This window comes from Nuphar pumila, chromosome 9 (assembly GCF_984573655.1).
Source record: "Nuphar pumila chromosome 9, dmNupPumi1.hap1.1, whole genome shotgun sequence".
Lineage (NCBI taxonomy): Eukaryota > Viridiplantae > Streptophyta > Magnoliopsida > Nymphaeales > Nymphaeaceae > Nuphar > Nuphar pumila.
The window spans coordinates 119,201,059-119,225,920 of NC_143257.1; the positions used below are offsets into that span (position 1 = coordinate 119,201,059).

General features: G+C 38.2%; 1 protein-coding gene across 1 annotated transcript in view; it reads left to right on the forward strand.

Moving 5' to 3' along the window:
* LOC149829072 (tryptophan synthase alpha chain-like) overlaps window positions 1–24,862 on the forward strand; it is a 38,156-nt gene that overhangs the window by 12,359 nt on the left and 935 nt on the right. Inside the window, exons 2-8 of the mRNA XM_090017889.1 lie at window positions 12,593–12,739; window positions 12,822–12,887; window positions 13,917–14,025; window positions 19,593–19,669; window positions 22,068–22,145; window positions 22,441–22,518; window positions 23,922–23,981. Of these exons, the coding sequence (XP_089874015.1) occupies window positions 12,593–12,739; window positions 12,822–12,887; window positions 13,917–14,025; window positions 19,593–19,669; window positions 22,068–22,145; window positions 22,441–22,518; window positions 23,922–23,981 (615 nt within the window). The remainder of the gene's footprint in view (window positions 1–12,592; window positions 12,740–12,821; window positions 12,888–13,916; window positions 14,026–19,592; window positions 19,670–22,067; window positions 22,146–22,440; window positions 22,519–23,921; window positions 23,982–24,862) is intronic.

A 24,862-nucleotide genomic window follows, 5' to 3' on the forward strand; every position in this document is an offset into this window, starting at 1 on the left:
GAGGCAGCAGGGGTGTGCCCCTGTTTGCCGAAATCAGAAAAGCGACAACAGCGGGGCGACAGGGGCTGAGCCCCTGTCGAAAGCACTGAGGCGGCAGGGGGCCAGCCCCTGCCGACAGCAACGAAGCGGCAGGGGGGCGAGCCCCTGCCGACAACGCGAGACGGCAGGGGGCCAGCCCCTGCCGACAGCATCAAAGCGGCAGGGGGGCCAGCCCCTGCCGACAATATTGAAGCGGCAGTGGCTGAGCCCCTGCCGACAGCAACAAGAAGGCAGGGGCCAGCCCCTGCCGACAGTCGAGAGGCGGCAGGGGGCCAACCCCTGCCGACAGAGAGAGGGAGGAAGCTCGGGACGGGGGTGACAGGGGGACAAGCCCCTGCGTGCCGAGAATCAAGGGGCAGCAGGGGGATATCCCCTGCCCTCCCAGAAGCCAAGAGGCGGCAGGGGGCTCGCCCCTGCCAGCCCATCGAAACAATGGGCGACAGGGGCATTGCCCCTGCCAGCCGAGACAGGAAGGCGGCAGGGGCACTACCCCTGCGCGCCAAAGCCCTAGAGGCAGCGGGGCGAGCCCCTGCCTGCCGGGAAACAGGAAGCGGCAGGGGCATTGCCCCTGCCTACCGGTGATCGAGAGGTGGCAGGGGGACTAACCCCTGCCAGAGAGAGAGATCGGGGCGGCAGGAGCCACCAACCTCCTGCCGACCCCTTCGCATGCCACAGAGGAGAGGGGGGGGGGGGCAGGGGCCGTGCGTCGCCTGTCGGCCTCCCGGCGATGTGATAGAGAAAGGGGGGGGGGGGGGGGGGGGAAGAGAGAGAAGAAGAGGGAGGAGAAGAGGCGTACCTGGGAGGCGGTGGCCGGCGTCGGCGAGGGTCGCAGCGACGACGCTGGTGGCGAGCGCAGCAACGGAGGAGGGGGGTCGTCGCGAGGGAATCGAAGGCTTCGAGAGGGAGGCATGCCTCCCCTCGCCCTCCCTACAGTGCTCTTAAAGAGCTCGAAGGCGAAAAATCGGGGAAGCCTAGATTGGCTTCCCTTATTGGGTCGCAGGCACGGGAAGGGTTGCGGCGCACAGGGGAAAGGGTTTTCACAAAACCCTTTCTCCTGTGTCGGGTTATTAAAACCCTAAACAAAAGGGGCCCGGGTCGGGTCCAGACCCGACCCGACCCGACCCGGCCCGGGTCCAATACAATTTTTTTTCATTGCGGGTTTTACAAAGAACTATTTACAAAATGAAGGGGGACCACCCCTATATATACACAGCCAAGAGGAGGAGGCGCCATTGAGAGCTCCCCACACATGGAGTCGTTGGGGCCCCAACAAGTCTAAGGTGGGGGCCCCAATGCTCAAAAGGTGAAAGAAAGAAAAGATAAAAAAAGAAAAAAGAAAATAAGAAGTAAAAAGAATACATTGTTTCTAATAAACAACTTATTATACAAGTGAAAAGACCAAAATGCCTCTATCGGGCAATACAAAGAAATTACAGTTTATATATATATTTTTTAACACTCCCCCTAAAACTTTATGGGGAAAAAACTGAAAGTTTGCTAAGAAAAAAGAGAAAATGAAGAGTAGGAAGAGTTTTGGTGAAGTCAGCCAACTGGTACTCCGAGGTGACATATGACAATGTAATAGTTCTTAAATATTCATCACGAACATAATGGCAATTCAACTCAATATGTTTGGTGCGCTCATAAAAGGTATGATTGCTTGCAATATAGATTGCACTTTTGTTGTCACAATACATCTTTGATGGAGTTGAGATGATGATACCCATATTACTGAAAAGACTTTTAAGCTACACAATCTCCATTGTTGTAGTGGTCATGGCACGATATTCGGCTTCAATTGAGGATAAAGATACTTTTTGTTGTTTTTTGCACCTTTAAGAAATTAGCGAATCTCTTAAAAAAATACAAAAATCAATAGTTGAGATTCTATCATTTGGATTACCTCTTCAATCAGCATCAATATAAGCAGTTAAATCAAAATATGAGGAAAATGATAAGAAAAGCCCTTTTGAGATTATGTTTTTAATATAACGCACAATCCTCATTATTGTTGCCATGTGCATTGTAGTAGGAGCATGTTGAAACTGACTTGTCTCATGAACAACATGAGCAATATCAGATCAGGTGATGGAGAGATAAGTAAGATATCCAATTAATTGATGATATAGAGTAGGATCTTCAAGTAGAACACTATCTTTGAGTCTTAATTTGACATTTATAACTTCTGGGGTTTCCACCTTCCTTTTATCTAAGATTCTCGACTTAGCATAAATATTAGCAGTTAATTTTATTTGAGAGAGAATATATCTTCTAGGTGAGTAGGCTACTTCAATGCCTAAAAAGTATCTCAAGAAACCCAAGTCAAACATATCAAAAGTTTTCTTTAAAATTGTTTTAATTTCAATCACTCATTCTTTGTCGTTTCCCGTGATGATCATATCATCAACATATAGAAGGAGAATCACAATCATTTCACCTGTTTTCTTGACAAAAAGAGCAGTGTCAGTATAGCAAGAGATAAAATCCAAATTAATCAACACATTGCTGAATTTGTTATACCAAGCCTTAGGACCTTGTTTAAGACCATACAAGGCCTTTTTTAATTTTAAAACTTTTTCATTTAAATTCACCCCAGGAGGAGGTTCCATATAAACTTCCTCACCAAGATCGCCATTCAAAAAAGCATTTTTAAGATCTAATTGATAAATATGTTATTTTTATTATATGTCTATGTTTCTATTATATATCTATGTTTTCTTTCCGCTAAACCATTTTGTTGTGGAGTTTTAGGAGAAAACCTTTGATAACAAATTTAATTTTATTTTAAGTAGTTTTGAAAATCATTAGACATATATTCTCCTCCCGAATCCGATCTTAGAATAGAAAGATTGCTTAAGAATTGTTTTTAAATTATTATATGAAATTCTTTAAAGAAAAAGAACACATCAAATTTATGATTTAGAAAATAAATCCATGTGTACCTAGTGAAATCATCAACAAAAATCACATAATATGAGTAACCTCCTTTTGATATGATAGGGGAGGGACCTCATACATCCGAATGTACTAATTCAAAAGGCTGTGTGGACACAAAAGTTCTTTGAGGAAAGGGAATTGCATTCATTTTTTCAAAAATGCAATCTTTACAAGCTATGTCTTTTTCATTACATGTATTTCTCAAAAAGGAGAAAAAAGACATCTTTAAAAAGCTAGGGTGTCCAAGTCTCTTATGTCAAACATCAATACTTTTGACATTTACAAAATTACAAAATGACTTGGGTGGAAGAGATAAAAAATCCATAAAATAAAGATCGCCTCTCCTATGGCCTTGCCCAATCAGCGTCCCTGACTGAAGATCTTGCATGGTGCAATTTTTAGGTGAAAAAACGACTTTGCAACCATGATCGAAAATTTGAGAGATGGAAAATATATTTAAATTTATTTTTGAAACCACCCTTATTTTTTAAACTAAAACATTTTGAGAATGTTTTGAATCAAGTGTTCCAATACTTTCTATTGTCAAAGAAGTTTCATCGTCCGTTGAAACATAAGATGAGGAAGAATTAGAATAAACTTTAGAACAAACATTCTTATGATGTGTCATATGAAAAGAGGCACCCAAGTCAAGAATCCACATACTTGGAGGAGATGAGGACGATGCAATGGTGGCACCCTAAGTTGAAGATGATTTGAAAAGTTGTTGAAGTGCCTCCAATATTTGATTAAGTGTATCTTTAATATCTTTCATTTTTGCTTGCTTCTTCTTTTTTAGGTGTAATTTAACTAATGAAAGCAACTTTACCGTTAAGCTTAAGACATACTGGTCTAATATGTCCTGGTTTATTACAATAATGGCAAGTAACACCCTTCCTATTGATAGAAGTTGAGTTTGTGTTAGATCTGGTCTTCAACAAGAAAGAAAGGGAAGAAGAAGAAGAAGAAGAAGAAGAGGGAAAACACAAAGTTGTGTGGCTGCACAGGTGCACGATTTTTCTCAAACATAATCGTGGCCTGTTTTGTGTATATAAACATTAGGTTACAAGGCAATACATTTGTGGACATGATTGTCTTACAACAAAAGGCAATATTACATCCATGCCCCAGTAAGCACGTCAATGAGATGCACAATCCCACCAGCTACACGACACTTAATACCCTCCCTCAAGTTGTGCATGGTCTTGAACCATGGACAACTTGTTCTTTAGAAACCAAAATCTCTTTTGCGTCAAACCCTTTGTAAACAAATCTGCCACCTAGTCTTCCGTAGGAATGAAATGAGTCTCAATCTCTTTGTCTTCAACCTTCTGTCGAATGAAATGTTGATCTATCTCAATATGTTTTGTCTTATTGTGGAAAATGGGATTAAAGGATATTTTAATGACACTTTGATTATCACACAATAAGATAGATTTGGAGATTTGTTCCTCCAATTCATTCAACAAATGCCTTGTCCAAGTAGCTTCAGCAGTTGCAGCCGCCATTGATCGATATTCAGCCTCAGTACTTGATCTAGCAACTGCCTTTTGTTTTCTACTGCTCCAGGATACTAGGTTTTCCCCAAGAAAGATGCAATATCTGGAAACCGATCTTCTTTCATTAGGATCTCCTGCCCAGTTTGCATCACTGTAGATCGTAACATCATGCATGCTTCCTCTTTCCAAACTTTTCTTATATACCAACCCATCTCCAATGGTACCTTTTAAATACCTCAACAGTCTCTTGATTGCATCCATATGTCCTGTTCGCGGCTCATGCATGAACTGCGACACTTGATTGACAGAATAAACAATATCATGGCGAGTAAAGGTAAGATATTGAAGCATACCGACTACACTTCGATATCTTGTAGGATCTAGGTGAAAATCTCCATCTTGTGAACTGAGCTTTTGATGTAAGACACTCGGTGTAGACAAAGGCTTGCAATCTTGCATGCCAAATTTCTTTAATAAATCAAGTGTGTATTTATGTTGTGTCAAGGTCAGGTAACCATCATTCCTGTCTACCTTGACGTCAAGGAAATAACGCAAATCTCCCAAATCTTTCATCTTAAACCTCTGACTTAATAGTCCTTTTATTTCTTCAATGTGATTCATTGAATTCCCTGTAACTATAATATTATCAACGTATATTAACAACATGGTGATTATTCCTTTACCCTTGAATATAAACAATGAGTGGTCTAAGAAAGATCTACAGAATCCATGCCTCTGTATTTCCAAGGAGAAACTCTCAAACCACGAGCGTGAGGCCTGCTTCAAACCATATATGGCTTTTTTTAGTCTGCATACATATGTGCTTGGGTCTCCCTCAGCATATCTTGGAGGTTGTTCCATGTAAACTTCTTCCTTCAAGTCTCCATGAAGAAATGCATTTTTTACATCTAACTGACTTAATGTCCATCCATGTTTGACAGCTTAAGACAATATAATTCTTATTGTGACCATTTTGACCATGGGACTGAAAGTCTCATCATAATCCTGACCATATTCTTGTGTAAACCCCTTTGCAACAAGTCTTGCTTTGTATCATTCTATGGTACCATCAGGTTTGTACTTGATTTTATAAACCCACTTGGAATCAACAACATTTTTGTTAGGAGGTCTGGCCACAATTTCCCATGTTTGACGCTCATGAAGCATTTCCACTTCTTCATTCATTGCCTCAATCCATTTGTTTGATTTCACAGCTTGATGAAACCCTACGGGTTCATCATACTTATCAACCTGAGACAGAAAAAAGTTGAAAATCCATAGAAAACTTATTGTAGCTGACCCACCTGTCAATAGGATGTCTGACTATATTCGAACTCCTCAGGTTACCAACTGGCACACAAGTATCTGATCCAATGTGAGGAGTAGGAGGGGCACCTTTTTCTCTCCACACATACACATACCCTTTAAATTTATCAATAAGGTGAGATTGTGAGTCTGCCCCTTCTTCAGTGTGTGAAGTTCCACCGACCTGATCACCAGATTGAGGTAAGCATGCTTGACCTAAGTCAATATCATTTGGGTCTACTGGATGTGTTTCTTGAGTACACTGAGGTGAGCAAACACCATAAGCATCTGCAAATAATTCTGTATTCATCCACGGATGATAAACCTCTTCTCTGGGGATCCTCTGACAGGTATTAAATGCTACATCTCCAGGATCATTCTCATCAAACACAACATTCCTAAAAATCTTGACACGCTTAGTCATAGAGTGATAACACTGATAACCTTTATAATCATCTGCATATCCCACAAATTTGCACCTGGTAGCCTTTGGTTGGAATTTATTCCTGAGTGAGTCATCAATATGAACATAACAAATGCATCCAAACACACGCAAAGCATCATAATCGGGTTGGATGCCGAAAGGAGACAAGAACAGTGAATTATTTTACAAAACTGTCATAGGCAAACGATTTATAATATAGACAGCTGAATGGAATGCTTCTGTCCACAGACTAATGGGAAGATTACTGTCGTGCATCATGCTCATGGCCGTTTCAACAATATGTCTATGCTTTCTCTCAGCAACCCCATTTTGTTGTGGCGTATGTGGGCAAGACACTCTACGCTTTATTCCATTACTCTGGAGAAAATCAATAAATTCCTTTGATGTATACTCACCACCTCCATCACAATGAAAATACAGAATATTAGAAGAAAAATGGTTTCGAACAAAGGCATGAAAGTTGCGAAATATGGGAAGGGTTTCAGACTTATGCTTCATAAAAAATATCAAAGTATAACGAGATTAGTTGTCAATAAAGATGAGATAGTATTTGCTACCAGAAGATGAGCATACGGGCGCAGGACCCCAAACATCTGAATAGACAATTTCAAAGGGTCTTGAAGCTCTTTTATTTATAGAATCAAAAGGGAGTACATGACTCTTACGCATCTGACAACTGGGACACTTTTTATTACTGTCCTCAAGAGTTAAACTTGATTTAGGAATTAATTTGCTTGATACAAGTTTCTCAAGAAAAGAATAATCGTAATGACCAAGTCGATCGTGCCAAAGACTTGGCTTATTACATTTAGAAAGACTAAAAACAGACTCAGGACCTGACTTAGATGACTCAGACTGAAAGGACTTAGACTTCAATAAGGGCTTCAAGACGGAACTAGTACGTGCAAATGGATCTTCCTTGAAGATGTACATATTTCCTTTTCGCTCCCCTTCAGCGAATGTCGCCCTCGTTTGAAGATCCTTGACATACACAAAAGAGAGAGTGAATTTAACATAAGAATGGGTATCATCAACAAGTTTGGACATAGAGACAATATTATTTTTTATGTTAGGAGCATGAGCAACATTTGACAAATCGAGAGATGAATTTGACAGAGGAATGATTGCATTACCAATGTGATGGTGAGATCCATCTCTAGTAACAATATTATTTTTACCAAAGTAAGGAACTGAGTCCAAGAGCTTACCAACATCGTCGGTAACATGGGTTGCTGCTCCTGAATCAACATACCATGATCCTTGATCATTCTGCTTCAAGTGCAAACCAGACAATGCTGCTAACAAAAGTTGTTTCACCTCCCCATCAGACTTGATGGCATTATCTTCTTTCTTACTCTCAGTGTTTTGCAATTTGCCTTTATTTTGAGGATTAAACCAGCAATTTGCCTTAATATGCCCTTTTTTATTGCACAGGTAACATGTTGGGATAACTCTTTGATTTTGATTCTTCGCATTAGAGATAAACGACATATTGGGTGTAGGAAGCAAACCTGGACCTGCAAATCTGCCACGACCTCTTCCTCCTCTGAAGCTATTTCCTCCATGACCACGACCGAAAGAGAACCCAGTGGCTAAAACATCTTGGGAGTTTGAGTACCAGAATCTTCAGCAATGCCTTTCAGTGACATTTCATATTGTAGAAGTTTTGCTCGGAGGCCCTCAAATATGGTAAGCGTGGGCAAGCATAACAGTGATGTCACTAATACATGATAATTTGGGCCTAAGCCATTCAGTGTTTGTTGCACTTTATCCTTGTCTGACACTTCACTTCCAACAATGGCTAGATGATCTGTAATAATTTTCATCTTATTCTAATCCATGATAGATAGACCGCATTTCTTGAGAAGCTAGAATTTACGCTTGAGAAATAAAACTCTTGCTTCAGATATCTGAGAGTACGTCTTTGTCAATTTGTTCCACAATTCCATCGTTGTGCAGTCGTCGGGAATAACAACAAGTACTTCCTGAGATAGGGTAGATGTTATGTAGGCAATTAATGCTTGATCCTTTCTCATCCAAGAGACATAATCCGAGTTGCGAACAAGCTTGGTAGATGCAGCCCCTTGTGCGTCTGGTTCCTCCTTTGCAATGAATTCTGGTGGGGCAGGTATTGATCCATCTAGATGACCAAAGAGGTCTTGGCTCCTGATAAAAGGAACTATCTGTCTCTTCCAAGTCAAGAAATTGAAATTATTTAATTTTTTAGAAACGAGTTGGCTAAGGAAGTTTGATGACAAACCGGATTGGGTTGAAGAGGAATCCATGACTATGAGACACGGGAATATAAAATGGAAAATACTCTAAGTGGAATTCAATGATTGTGGGACACTGTGAGAATTCAGTCCAGAAGAAAACTGATTCTGACAGAATTCGGATCTGCCTTTCTTTTTTTTTTGACAGATATCAGATCATGTAAAAGTTTAAAAATATCAATCCGATATTACTGAATCAAGTCACCAGATCATGCCGTGTTCGATTAGCATTAATGGGCTAAGAAATTTGGCCGTGTTCGATTAGCATTAATGGGCTAAGAAATTTGGCCGTGTTCGATTAGTGTGGACCAAGATCACGATGAATCGTGATTTCAGATGAATCAACGATGAGTTTTGAGATGAGCTGACAGGAAACACGAGTTTTAGTTGGAACGAATTCTAAGATGGGTTACGTAGGGTTTCAAAGGAGAACCCAAAACTTACAAGCTTCAAAATGAGTCACGAATAGGGTTTCAATCAGCCTTTTTTTTTAAGGCAAAACACGTGTTTCAGATGAAAACACGAGAAACAATTTTAAGAAGGGATAGAGATGAGAAAGAAAGAGTGCGTTCTTTAGAAGAAAACATGATAGGAGAATCGGGGATTGTCTTTTGGAAGAAAACACGATAGAATAGGTTGCGGAAGAGAGAAGAAATCAAACAGAGAGAGAAATAAGAACACTTTCTTGACCGGAATCATATTACCTCTATGGTCGTACCTTTTTTATTTTTTTTGAAACAACACCGAGCCCTAGAACCAGCCTTGCTTTGATACCATGATAGAAGTTGAGTTTGCGTCAGATCTGGTCTTCAACAAGAAAGAAAGAGAAGAAGAAAGGTAGAAGAAGAAGAAGAGGGAAAACACAAAGTCGTGTGGCTGCACAGGTGCACGATTTTTCTTAAACATAATCGTGACCTGTTTTGTGTTTTGTGTATATAAACATTAGGTTACAAGACAATACATTTGTGGACATGATTGTCCTACAACAAAAGGCAATATTACATCCATGCCCCAGTAAGCACGTCAATGAGATGCGTAATCCTAGTTTGGGTTTGGGTTAGACCCAAACTGGGTCCAGCTACACGGCACTTAATACCTATAACCACTATTATAGTTGGGTCCATTTTCATAGTTATTAGTTTTGGCAAAGTGAGGTGGCTTATAAGTTTTTACATTGGAACTCGGCCTAGTAACGGCCAAAATATCATCACTATTTTGAGTCATGCGAAGACAAGTTTTTTCTTGGCATACTTCTGTAAGATCATCTTCAATAGGCATTAGTCTTGCTTCTATGAAGAATAGATGCCCTCACTTGTTCAAATTCCGGTCTTAGACCATGATGGAATTGAAAAAAGTGATATTTTTTAATTTGCTCTCTTCTCATTTCAATGTCGTCGGGAGTTACCCATTTAGGCTCAAGAAGAACTAATTCATCCCAAAGAAAGGATAAAGTACTAAAATAATCACGAACACACATGCCCTCTTGCTTAGTGGATCTAATTTTATCTTAACAAAAATATTGTCTAGCAAAATCCTTTTGGGTATACATACTCTTAAGGAAGAACCAAGTTTCATTGGCTCTTCTAAACTTAGCAATGTTGGCACAAATTCTTATGTCAACATTGTTCATAAACCTCACAAAAATCTTAGCGTGGTTACTTTCCCAATCTTCTACCTTTACTTGATGATCATGAATGAGTTTAAGGCGATCCTCTCGAATGAGAGTTTTTTCAACAATTTTTTCGATTTTTGTGAGCTTCAATGATGGTTCAAGAAAAATTCCCATCACAAAGCCCCAAAGTTTCTTTCCTCTAAGGTGATTCTCCATAGTTGATACCCACATCAAGTAGTTTGATCCATTAAGCTTGAAGGAGAGCTTCACCCTTGATTCATGCTCTATGACGATAAGTGATAGATTGAGACAAGGAGAATGATACTACATTTGTCACGATCTTTAAATATCACAAGAGAGGCTTCTAAGATCAAGAGAACCCAAATGGCTTTGATACCATGTAATGAAGTAAGCAAAAATACAAATATCGAGTGTAGAATACTTACAAGTCCAACAATGGACAAGAAACAAAGAGAGAATACAAGCACTTTAAGTGTACACACATAAATCCACAAAGGGATAATGCCAAAAGGCAAAAAGATAAATATTATTGAGAATGAGTGAGAGAAAACTATTTACAAAATGAAGGGGGGACACCCCTATATATACACAGCCAAGAGGAGGAGCCATTGGGAGCTCTCCACACATGGAGTCATTGGGGAGCTCCCAACGGTCATATTTATGACCGTTGGGGCCCCAACGACTCTAAGGTGGGGGCCTCAATGCTCAAAAGGTGAAAGAAAGAAAAGATAAAAAAAGAAAGTAAGAAATAAAAAAATTAAGTTGTTTCTAATAAACAACTTATTATGCAAGTGAAAAGACCAAAATGCCTCTATCGGGCAATACAAAGAAATTACAGTTTATATCTATGTCACATGGGTGCGGGGGTGCGGCAAAAAACTATTATATATATAATTTGCGCTCCCTGTTGGCAGGGGAGGGGCTGAGCCCCCTCCCTGCGCCCTCTTTGTGCTGGGGAGGGGCTGAGCCCCCTCCCTGTGCTCTCTGTTGGCACGGGAGGAGTTGAGCCCCTCCCTGCGCTCTCTATGTGCAGGGGAGGGGCCGAGCCCCCTCCCTGCACCCTCTTTATGCTGGGGAGGGGCCGAGCCTCCCTACGCCCTCTTTGTGCTGGGGAGGGGTCGAAGAGGAGAGCAGAGGGAGTCAGAGAGGAGAGAGCGTACCTGAGGAGGAGAGCAGAGACAGAGCGGTCAGCGGCGGCGGGGTCCGGCGGAGGCTTCAGGAGGAGAGGTCGGGAGGAGAGGAAGGGAGGATTAGGCCAAAAAAAAAAATGCCCTAATCCTCCCTCAGCAACAAAGTTCATCGGGCGTAAAAAAAAATTTAAGTCTAAAAATTAGACACAAATGACCTTGGGTGTGTTGACCGTACCCAGCATCGGGTTGACTGCACCGGCGTCGCATTGCGTCGATGCGAGTGCGGCACCTGGTTTGCCGAGTCCCTGTGACATATATATATATATATATTATTTAACAGTTACAACTGGCCGGCCAGGCATTTCTTGTCTTGGAATGGACAATATTTTATCACACCTTTCTCCTTGTCTCTTTCTTATGGGAGTGAACTCATCACCTTTCCTCTATCTTTGTAGTTCTTTTTTCTCTATTGAAGTTGTGATTTTCTTCAGAATGAGAAAAAAGTTCATGTCTTGGCTTTTTAAAATAGGTTCCCCTTACCATGCGTATGTTGTCACTTCTTTTGTTTGTAACATTTATATTTGATTGGAGAACTATTTAAGTTGTCTTTTTGTTCTATTCTGCTGCATTTTGACTTTTTCCTACTTTATGTCTTTGGAGATGATAGTTCAGTTATTGAGTTTGTGTTTGTAGAAGGAATATGGCAGCATCTTTACTGTTTCTTTTCTTAGATCATTGATCCTCATTCTCTTATTCTTTTCTGCTGTTCGAATTCCATTACCTTGGAGACTTTCTTGAAAAAACTATCTTGTTAGTTGATGCTAAGTTATGTTCACTTGTGAAACAGTGCTGGATGATATCTCATGGATGTTAAATCCATACTTGTATCATGTGTTTTATGTTGAAACCATAGTCACCTATATCGTTCAAGGTATTTTCTCGATGAGGGTATTTCGCGAAGAGATTTTCAAAAGTTGGAAAATCTCGGGAAAATCTTGAGAGTTTACAAAAATATGAAAATAATAAGAAATATAAGAAAATAATAGGTATTCTTGAAAAAATAAGGAAATAACTTTGAAAAGATTTTAAAATACAAAAATAAACCAAAAAATACAAAAAATGGGCTTAAAATATATAAAATAAGATTTTTTCAAAAATGTCGCTTTAATATCTTGATGTTTTTGTTCCTGGTGATATTTTGAAAATGTCACGATATTTTGCTGATATTATCGCGATATTTTCAAAATATCAGCAATATTGGTGACAGTGGTTGAAAATTTCAAGGTCGGTAGCAGTGCATGATGCTTTTTTAATTTATATCCCACCATGTGCAGGTAGCCTTTATACCTTACATTACTGCAGGTGACCCTGATCTTTCAACAACAGCAGAGGCACTGAAAGTTCTTGATTCTTGTGGTTCTGACATAATTGAATTGGGTGTACCATTCTCCGACCCTTTGGCAGATGGACCAGTTATCCAGGTTTGCCATTGCTTTAGTTTTTGTGAATTATTCTTATTTTAGTTTTTTTAGTGAAATTCCTTGGTGTTGAACATTTTCTCAGGCAGCTGCTACGCGGGCTCTGGCTAAAGGTGCAAATTTTGATGCAATTATTTCCATGCTAAGAGAGGTATCTTCTTCAAGATATCATGAACACATACTTGATGTATCTACATCTTGAATAGCTAAATGCAATGCAAGAATTTGATCAGCCTAGGATCTTTTGTTTGTCTGCCTATTCTTGAGAGCATGAGTTGCATTGTATGTTTGCCCTCTTGCAACATTGTATGAAGTGTGAATAGCTGTACTTTAACATTCATTCTGGAACATGAGTTATAGACATTCAAGAGTATATCGTAGTCAGGCTATTTTGCTTGCTTTATTGGCTTGTATTGTTCCTTGATGTTTTTGCAAGGTTGTTTCTGAGTTGCATGTCATTTATATAAATAAAAGAAAATACAGTTTAATGTGAGTACTCAAATTTATACATCTCAGTTTGTCTGATTCTTGATTGTCAACTGCTTAGTGTCCTCATAGTGGGGCCTAATTTGTATGCAGAGCATTGTTTTGAGCCTAAATATGCATCTGTTCACTTTTCTATTTTTGCTTGAAAGATGGCTTTCTTGATGCTGGTGGAACACGATTGGAAGATCATAAAAACTCTAAACATGTGATATCTTGTAACAAAGTATAAATTTATAGGTCTGTGATTTGTGGGTTTTCACAATTTTGTTTTATTCTTGTGTGCATGCTTAGGCTAGTTAGATACATTACCTAGGCCAAACTTCAGCATCACTTAGCACTTTCTTCTACATAGATTGCAGTAATAACTTCAGGAAATCATCTTGTAATCCAATAAGTTCGAGTACTATTGGGACCACAATGTTGATCTCTATTCAAAGCGTTGTGTGTTTGAAAACCAGGTGGTACTTTTTATTCTCATATAGTTAACCATCTGTCAGGTTTTCCATTAAAAAAAATCATCTCTTGTATCTTGTATCTGATATGTTTTGCCTATGATACTGCATTAAATTCTTATATTGAAGACTTATGGTTTCAATTTATCCTATCATTATTCTGTCTTCCATGTTTTGAGATAAACTTCATCAGAATGATGTGGAACTGATGCTAATCTGTCTTGATGAAACTTTCTGAGCAGGTCATCCCTCAAATATCTTGTCCTATTGCTTTATTTACTTATTACAACCCTATTCTGAGGCGTGGAGTTGATAAATTTATGCATATCATAGAAGATGTTGGTGTCCATGGTAATGTGAACTTAACTTAAGAATACTTGTTTCTTTTTTTAATGATGATGCGCTACAGCCTTCTTCCTCTTGTTTGAAGCTATTATATGCTAAATGAGTTGGAAATAAGTATCAGACTTTGATTCTGGTGCTTAATTAAATAGTAGTTTTGGGAATCAGAAATTCATAGCCCATTTTGCTTCTTGTGTTGCTTCCTTATTTTGCCTAATTAGTTGTGTGTTTGTGGCACTACGTTAATGTCTTATTGGTTGCAACATTGTCCAAAGAAGTTCATAGATTGCTTCATTCACATGATAACTTTGATATATAGTTATACTTCATGTGTCATTGGGCAAGCGAATGCAATTATGAATTTGTGTTTCTTTTTCTTAGGAACTGTTGCAAATTCATGTAAACATCAAAATAGTGCCTACCCTGGTTTGGTTTACCTTCTGCATTTATGTTTCGTTATTTTCTGTTACTATAAGGGACTATAACACAGAACATGTTACTTTAGCTTCCAATATCCATCTCCTCTGTTACAAAAGGTGGGCCTCTGATGCAGTGATCAGGAGGATCCGAATCTGTTCCTAAGGATAGGATAAACATGTAAGAAAATTGATATGTAAATGTTTTGGATCAGGTCTGGACAGACACAGTTCATTCTGTAAAACATTTTGTAAGATGTGTTTGTATTAAGGGTATTCTGGTAAAATACTGAACCCTAATGTTTTATATAAATACTAATGAAATAGGAGGTAGCCACACACAGCAAAATCGTGGACTGCTGCTCCTTTATTCCAACTGTGTCTTCTTCATCCTCTTCTCACACCATACTGCAGGATTTCAGAAGGGTCCAGATTTCTCACATGGTATCAGATCAATCAGGTTCTTCATCTAGGTAAATCCTAATCAGATCTTATATTCCTTCTAATCCCCTTCTTCTCGATATCTCTCCTTTCTTTTGATCTTTATGAAAAAAGATCCACTCTTTTGATTTTTTTCCAAAAGCCCACGTTTTCTCCATTCTTGTTACCTTCTTCCGTAAAAGATCCATTCGTTTGGGTCTTTGTCTATTTGATCTCTCTATCCTTTAACCTATCTCTTTAGATCTTTCTGAAAAAGATTCATTCTTTTAGACCTCTTTGTTCTCCCCTTTTTTTACATCCTTTCAAAATTATCTTTTCCTTGGAACTTCCAGATCCACATTCCCTTTCTTTTTCTAAAATTCATTCTTATTTCCCTTATTATTCTCCTTTGTAACAAGAAATAGGCATACATATTTTCTAAAATCACGCAAAACGTGATCTTGAGAATCACGCCCTCTCTCGGATATCTGGTGTAGCTCGGGTGTTGTTCATCTTCTGAATCTCGTTTTACGACCCTAGCTGTTTTCATAAAAAAAATTTTGTAAGCCTGATTTCATCTTTTTTTTTCTGTTCATCTGATTCCTGCACCCAACTCCTACAAATGGCTCAAATCCCTGCATCTTTTCCCATGAATCCTTCTCTTCTTTCCCAACTTTTTCTGGAAAAACTAATTTCTTCGAACTTTCTCATATGGAAGCATCAAATCACTCCTTTGAGAGTTTGGATTTGATGGGACACCTGGATGACTCATCCAAAACCTACTGAATTCCTAACAGGGAAAAAGGATGAAGGGAATACTGGAATTAGTCTCTCACGAAACCCTACCTATGGCCAGTGGATTCGACTAGATAAAATGTTGGTGGCATGTATTTTGTCTACTCTTTCACAAGATGTTCTTATCAGCATGGATGATAGGATGAGTTCAAAGAAGCTCTAGGATAAACTTTGTGAGGTTTATTCCTAAGTCTCTGAATCTGGAGCAATGCAGATGAAATCTCAGTTTCTGAACTTGAAGCGGAATTTGTCATCTATTATGGAATACATGAACAAGATGAAGACTGTGACTGATTGGGCAGCCGGTTTCTAACAAGGATAAGGTGCAGCAGATTCTTGCTGGACTTGGACCGGAGTATTCTATGCTTGTCATATCTTTGGAGTGTCAGGAGCATGTGTCAGGAGCATCTTCCCCCTTATAAAAAACTGCAACTCATATTACTGCAACTTGAAGCTTCACGTGTCAATAAAGGAGGTGATGATCATCAAAGCAAACCTGTTGAAGTTCTTAATGTTAATGTGGGGTCGGATAGAGGTCAATGGCGACCAAATAATTTCAGATCAAGGGGTTGTGGTAGGAACTATGGACAAGGGAGAAGAGGATTACTTCCTTTACTGCAACAACAACAAAATTTTCAACAGCAAGCCTTACCTGTCAATTGTGCAAGAAAAGAGGGCACACTGCAGCCAACTGCTGGGATTTGCCTAGTTATGGAGTAGCAACTGAAGCAAAAAAGGTAGAATATAATACCAATTACGCTCAAATTCAGCAGGGTAATGAGCAACAACGAAACCATGAAGCTTTAGATACCGCGTTTCAGCAAATACAGGTGGATCCAGTGGCAAAAGGATCTTAGGGTAAAGCATGGATTTTAGATTCAGGAGCCAGCAATCATGTTACAGGTGATGAGGGTAAGATATCTAAACACAATCTATACTGGCCATGGTAAAATTATTACAGGATAGAACTGTTCACCCCATCACTCATGTAAGAAAAGCTTATCTCTCTAGTAGTCCCAAACCTCTAACCTTGTCTAACATGTTTCTTGTCCTGGGCTTCAAACGTAAACTTGTGTCAGTTTCTCAACTTTGTCAACAAAATAATTCTTTTGTTATTTTTACTTCTGTTTGTATGAAGGACTGAATTTGAAGGAAATGTACGCTAAAGGGGGAAAAGATGGGAACTTATATGTGATAAAAGAAGCCTCAAAGTTCCCACTTCTCCTTTCTAAGTCTCGGTCTACTTCCGAACCGTCAGTTGATCATTGGCATCTTCATTTGGCCTATTGTGGCCAACCTTTTTTGCAATTCTTCTTTGGCATAGTTGGCAACCCCAACGAGTCAACTCGGGAATCACCCGAGTTGACCCGGATCGAACCCCAATTGGGTCACGATTCAGGACTATCGATCCAACCAATTAAATATATTTTTTCTCATGTATTTTATTATTTTAATGCATAATTCTTATGTAAAGTTATATTTTATGAAGAATCTAATATTGATCAATGAAAAAGTTAATAATCATGTATAATTATATGTTTTTGTAACTTATCTATTGACATATTAGCTTGAAGTTTAGTTATTTTCATGTCTTAGACATGTGCTTACACTATAAAATATAGAGTCCTCACTCGTCTGAGTCATCGAGTCAACCTGCTGACTCGGTGACCCAGTAGGGGTCGGATCTGAGCTCGAGTCACAAGTTTGCCAACTATGGTGTCTGGTTCTCTTTGTAATAAAGAGTTAGTGACAAATAGTCTATGTCTTAGTTGTCAAGTATATAAAAGTCATCAACTCTTTTTTCAAGTTATTAATAAAATGGCTTCTTTTCCTTTCGAAATCGTTTATTTCGATGTTTGGGGCCCAACTCCTGTCTTCTCTTATTCATCGAGTAAGTATTATGACATTCCTAGATGGTTATAGTCGTTATATGTGGATCTTTTTCATGAAGCAAAAAATTGAAGTGTTTGGCTTATTTTGTCGTTTTCATGCCTTTGCAAAAAATCAGTTTAGGCAAAACATTACAACATGCTTGTGCAAACATTGAATTAAATGCTGACACAGACCAACAAAAATCACAGGCTGAAATGTGTAGATCTGCCCGAGAGCGACGTCCCCATTGACAGGTGGGTGAGTTATGATGTCTTTAGTGCTGATTATCAGGTATATTTTCGCACAATGATGGAAATCCAAGAACTTAAATATTACTTAGAGGTAGCAAAAGATTATCGTTGGATCGAGGCCATGAACAAAGAAATATGTGCACTACATGCATGCCGAACATGGAGGATAGTTGACAGACCTATTGGCAAAAATGTGGTTGGCAACAAATGGGTGTACAAGGTGAAGCAGAAGGCAAATGAAAGTATAGAAAGATATAAAGCTCTGCTTGTAGCGAAAGGGTATGCACAGGAACACGGTTTAGACTCTAATGAAACTTTCCATCCTGTGATCAAAATGGGAACCATACGATTGGTGTTTTGTCTCGCTATGATGTATAATTAGAGAATGCATCAGATGGATGTAAAGAACGCGTTTCTTCACAGATAGCTTAAGGAAGAGGTTTATATGGAACAACCTCTGGGCTTTGCAGAAGGGGATCTGAAGAGAAAAGTATGCCTTTTACAATGATCGCTATATGGAATGAAACAAGCTTCAAGAGCCTGGTTCTAGAGATTTTCCGATGAAATCCAAATGTGTAGTTTCCAGAGAAGTTATGTAGATTATTTTCTCTTTACTTGCATTGGAAAACATGGAATTACTATCTTGTTAAATTATGTGGATGATATTGTGATTACTGGAAGTTTTGATCAACATGTGGCAAAATTAAAGAAATATTTAAAAGGGAGTTTTCATATGAAGGATTTGGGGAACCTGAAATATTTTCTAGGAGTAGAGATTGATGGAACTATAAACCGAGTGTTCCTCTCCCAACAAAAATATGCCATATATCTGCTCAACAAAACCGGAATGAAGGATTGTAAACTGATCTCTATGCTTGTGCTTGTTAATAAGAAGTTGAGAATTGATGAGGGTCGGACCATTCAAGATGTGATGTCTTATAGGAACATAGTGGAAGTGCTGCAATATCTGAGTTTCACTTATCCAGATATTGCTTATGCAGTCAGCTAAGTGTCACAATTTATGCATGATCTTAGAGAAGGGCATATGAAAGTTGTAAAACGTATTCTAAGATATATTAAGGGCACACTCAATGATGGTTTGTGATATCTCCCAAACAATTGAGATCCTTTAATTATTTTTGGCTTCACGGACGTAGATTGTGCAGGAGATCCCGATATGAGGAGGTCAGTATCAGGATAATGCGTTTTCTTGGGAGGTAATCTAATATCTTGAAGTAGCAAGAAGCAACGCACTGTGGCCAGATCAAGTGCAGAAACGAAATATCATTGTATGGCATCTCTCGCTGCTGAAATCACTTGGATTCGTCATAGTTTGACTATTTTAAATCAGAAAGTTGGATGCTCCATAATATATTGCGATAATCAGAGTGCCATTAAAATTTCGCTGAATCATATTCTCTTGGCAGAACAAAGCACATCCAGTTAGATCAACATTTCATTCGGGAGAAAATTGAGGATGGAGAGATTGAGGCAAAGTATTTTGATTCTAATAATCAAGTGGCTGATATTCTCACCAAGGGGCTTACGAGAGCAAGGTTCTTGTTCCTAAATAGCAAGTTGTCCATGATCCAATCTGCATGTACTTAAATTCGTAGTATTTCAGTTATAATGCTAAAGCAGTATCTTTCTTTTCATTAATGGCAAATATTAGAGTTTATTTATTATGTGATTATGCTTTGGAATGTCGGTTATGATGCCAAAGCATTATCTTTCTTTTCATTAATGGCAAATATTATGATCTATGTTAAATTACTGATAACTTATACGTGATCTGATCTACTTAAATTTGGTTACTTTGCAGGCTTAGTTGTGCCAGATGTTCCTCTAGAAGAGACTGAAATTTTGAGAAAAGAAGCCACTAAAAATAATATTGAATTAGTAAGTATTTTATCCATAAAAAAAACTTTTTTTTGATCCTCTTCATTTGTATTTCTTATTGGTGAATTAACTCATGGTTGAATGAAGGATAGATATTAGATGATTTGAAACTACAAAAAAGTTAGGCATAGTTCTTATTTGGATTGATAGAGTTGACTGCATTTGTAATAAACTAGTTAAAAAATAGAAATGAGCCTGATTATGAAAAGTGAAAACCTATTCCTGGTTAAGAGAATGAAATGCTTAGCAAAAGGCTAGTTGATCTCTTTGGTCATTTTGAAAGCAACATAGAAATACCCATGAGGCCCTGCTAATCTGGTCGGAGGGGCTTGTGAACATCACCAGGTGCTGGGATGCCATGACTTCAATACCCATGGGTATATAGCTTGTTGTATAACTGCTAGGCTATGTCACAGGGACTCGGCCAACTGGGTGCCGCACCCGCGTCGACACGACGCGGGTGCATGTGCGGGTGCGGCACCCGGTGCGGTCAACCTGACCCTGGGTGTGGTCAACGCACCCAGGGTCATTTATGTCCAACTTTTGGACTTTATATATATATATATATATATTATTTTTTTGCCGCACCCCCGCACCAACACCCACACCCATGTGACATAGCTGGTAGGGATCTACCTAACCCGAGCTTCAATATTGAAAAAAAAGCAACATACAAATGAATAAATGACAAATGTTGCTGCTAGTCAGTCTATTTGGTCATTTTAAAAGCAAAGACTAAAAATGTAGTCCTCTCTGAAATCAGATCTATGCACTTTTTTAAAAGTTGAGGTCATGAGCATTTGTTATAAGAATCATGTGGGTCTCAAAAAGTTGTGATAATGAATATTTAATGAATATCAGGCATTTCTAAAGACAAATTCATGTAGGGCATCAGGCAAGTCCATGTGTAGCATGAAACTTCTCCCAGTTTGTGATGTTCTGTGTGGTAGTATATATGTTTTATCTTTTTCACTTTGTCAAAAAAAATTCCTTTTTTGGATGTTTTATTATTTTTTGCTATTTGTGTACATGTTTTTTTAGGTGCACTGTGGTATTTGAGATTCATGTACACTTCTTAAATGGAGCTAAATTTTTTGCTTCAAATAATTCTGTTATTGCAAATCTAACATCTCCAACTCAAGATATTCAAATGCTAAACTATCTGTCCTTTCTATTTTTTTGACAATTTTTTTATCTCTTTGGTGGTAAGTGACATAAGTTTGATAGAATCTAAAATCTATGTTACAAAGATACAGGTGAGACCCCATACATGACTCGAGTTTGACACATAAAAACTATTTTTTGTGTTTTAATATATAAAAATGTATTTTGAATTGAAATGTTATTAAAAAGTAATAAAATAATATTAAAATATTAAACTAATGGTCGTACGTGTTATGGTTGTGTTGGCATGTCATAATGTGTCTGACTCAAGGTTGTCTTACGAGGATGAGGAATCGGAAGCGGGAAACGATACGGGAAGAGGAAGCGATGCATTTTAAAATGTATAGGAAGCGGGAAGTGAATAAAACAAAAAAGCAATATAAGAATTGAATGACAATTGAAATGGAACACAAATAAAAACTAAAATAAGTGACTTCTTAAATTTCATGATTTTTTAGTGTAAGAATTAAATTTTTAACAAAATCTATAAATGATGACCGCCAATTTAGATATAGCACATGAAAGTGAGTGAGAAGCGTGGGAGGAAACACATAAAAAACATGAAAAGTAGAGTGAGAAAAACATAGAAGAAGAACAAATGAAGTGTGAGGAAAGCATAGAAAGCGTGGGGAATCGAGATTCTCATCAAGTTTCGGAAGTGACAAGTATCGCGCTTCTGAAGTGAGTTTCAGGGAAGCGGGCTTCCCACCTATCTAAGAAGCTTTTGGTAACTTTGGTGTGACTCGTGTCACCCATGACATGCCCCCTAAATGGTGTCATTGTTTTGTTTTTTTTGGGGGCTAGGCCAAGGGAAGACAAACCACCCCCCATCCCAAATCACTGTCCCCACATTGGCTGACCTCTGGTTAGTAAAAGCCTTGAGGTTCCCCCTGCCCACCGAGGAGTACACCCAGCTTTGATCTTGAGCCAAGGGATAGCCCCCGTGGGTTTTAAACTCGTGACATTCTGTCAACTTGGTGATGCTTACATGTCGCCCCTACTAGATGAGCGTAGCCCTTGTGGGCAAATGGTGTGCCATTGTGACATAGTCTAAAACTGTATGCAATGAACCACTTCAGCATATTGTGCACTCATTCTTCATTTAATCAGTTTCTTTAGTTTCACGGAATAAAATTGATTAATGCATAGCATGGACCAAGATTGGTCATAGAGTCATAGACATACTTTTATAATGATGAATTGTAACTAGCTCTAGCTCAACTGTGTCATCCAGGTGCTATTGACAACACCTACTACACCGACGCATCGAATGAAAGCCATTGCTGATGCTTCACAGGGGTTCATCTACCTCGTAAGTTCTCTTTTTGTGGCCATACATAAAAAAGAATCCCCTTTGGGATGGATTCTTCACTAGATTTTAACTTTCTTCTCTTCTACCTTGTGCTCTGACTTGAAGAATATTTCATTTTTGGTCTACTTAATGTATAAATATTTTTCTTTTTTGTGAATCTTATCCCATTTTTAGCCTCTTCATTCTTTCTAATGAGCTGCTATTACGCCACTTTGCTCTTCAAATTTATTGTGTGTGTTTTGGGTGTATGAATGTGCATCTATTTGTGTCTGCGACTTTGAGTTTAATCATGCAGGTGAGTTCAACAGGTGTCACTGGTGCTCGCACTTCTGTAAGCTTGTCTGTTCAAACTCTTCTGCATGACATAAAAGAGGTATATTCTTTTTTCTCTTGTTATTGGAAAGCCCTGCTTCACTTGTTCTGCTTTTGCTTTCAGAAAGAGTTGGTTGTAAACATGGCCACCAATATCAGTGATATTTGAAAATCTTGTGTTTTAAAATGCTTTTCATTGAAAAAAAAAATATCATGATATTTTAAAAATATCGGCATATTGAACAGATTGCAATATATCACTATTTAACAAATTTTATTTTTCTTGTATGTGTAATTTAAATGTTTTTTCATTATTTGCTTTAAATTTGAGAATATTTCTGCTTTTCTATGTTCATTTCTGTTTTTTGCATGCCAAGATTTTTTCCAACATTTTCCTGAGAAAAAACACTTTTTTTACAACCTCCCAAGAAACACCTGAGATTAATGCTGGTGCCCATGGTCACAAATTTTGTAATAATGGTATTATAAGCAGTTTTTCTCGTCATGAAGCTGTTTCATTTCATACTGGTTCTTATTTTGTGGATGCTACCAAAAACTTTTTCTGGACTTTACATTCTTTACCATTTTTTTCTGGATGTCCTCATTCATATAATAGAAATCTACTGGAATTTATCAGTTTAGTGCATTACTATATGAATCTTGTATTATTATCAATTATCTTAAAAGTTTTGCAACCATTTTAGTGTTCTTTCTTTAATAGTTCAATGTTTGCTTGAACTGTACCCTTACTTGCTGTCAATGCTGGACAACGAGTTAGTTGAACTGTGTGGCTAATTGTTGAAATAGCCAGGGATCATGATTGTGCATCTCACACTTCATAACTTGTTTTGCATAAATTTAAACGAACAATAAATATACTGATGGAAGCCAGTATCAACATTATTTGAACTCATAGATCAGGGCGCATTAAGCCCATTGCCCACCTCTATTCATGTGGAGGATGCAAGTGCCTGGAGAGGAAGGTTGATTTTTCCTTGCAAAATCAGTTTTTTATAATATCTGAGGTCTTGGTGTCAGATGCTCTTAGAGCAGAATCTGTTGAATCTGAAGCACCAGAAGGATCAGTTTCAGCTAGATTCTGCCATTGGCTTACATGGTATGGCTTATACTTGAATCTAAAAGTAAACTATTGAAGGTTCTCAGTCCAAACCAACATAATTTTTGTTTGTTTGTTTGAAATAGTATTCTCATGTAAGAATGTTAGATTTTTGTGTTCATGTTGGATTTTTTTTTTGTTTCTTACTATGTTTGATGTGGATATTGAAACTGTGTGCTTTTTAATTCTTCATCCCAGGATGGATGAATGGTAATCTCCACATGTCCATCCTGCTACATCTCAACAAAATCCAATGCACTTAACATCTAAACTTCTAAAATCATCTATCCTTGTTAGTTTCCATCGTGAATTTATGAAATTTAAGCTTCTTCTCTACTCATTTGCAGGCAACAAATAAACCTGTGGCTGTTGGTTTTGGTATCTCAAAACCAGAGCATGTATCTCAGGTTAGTATCCTATTATATAAAGGATAAACTCTCTCTCTCATGTGTCTAATTGTTAGTATCCTTGCTCTTTTTATGGATGTTAACAAGGTCAATTTTGTTGGTTCATACTGTGCAAAGTATAGCTTAATGCATTTACTAAAACATTAGAAATTTGCCAATGAATAAATTTCATAGTTTCGGGTGTGCTTAAATGCGCTTGTTGCCAATATAAGGCACAATTATGGCTGTTCAGGAATTCTTAGAGAAAAAACAAATTGATGAATTTCATATATCTTAGATAGACAGTACCAAGGTGCTCCGTGTGTGTGTGTGCACACATGCATGACGTACACAGTTTCTTTTAGGAGCGGAAAAATCTTTTCCCGAGGATACACAATTAAATTCTCCTTTTATGCATTTTTCCTCACCATAAGTTGGAAAATGCCATGGATGATTCTGCCATCTTGATTGTGTTCTGATGATCATCAGCAGGAAAAGGGCACTATAACACCCGTATTTAAGGCTTCTGCCCTAATGCCATCAATATCTCTCTCTTTATATATATATATATATATATGTGTGTGTGTGTGTGTGTGTGTGTGTGTGTGTGTGTGTGTGTGTGTGTGTGTGTCTTTGATTGCATAGTTCAAAATTGCTGCGAACTCTTGTATCCATTGTGAATTTACCATTTAGATGTCTACCTTTTATGTGAAATTCCAAAAAGTACCATCCAATTTCCAAAAAGACAATTTAGTGCCTAAAATTTGTAAAAAACGGTGAACTAGATTTAAGAAAAGACAGTTCTGCCTCATATGCAAAATAGCAGTTCTCATTATACAGAGGATGGCCTGATGAAACTTAAAAGCTATTTGAGTAAAGAAGACATGGCTAGATGAAGGCAA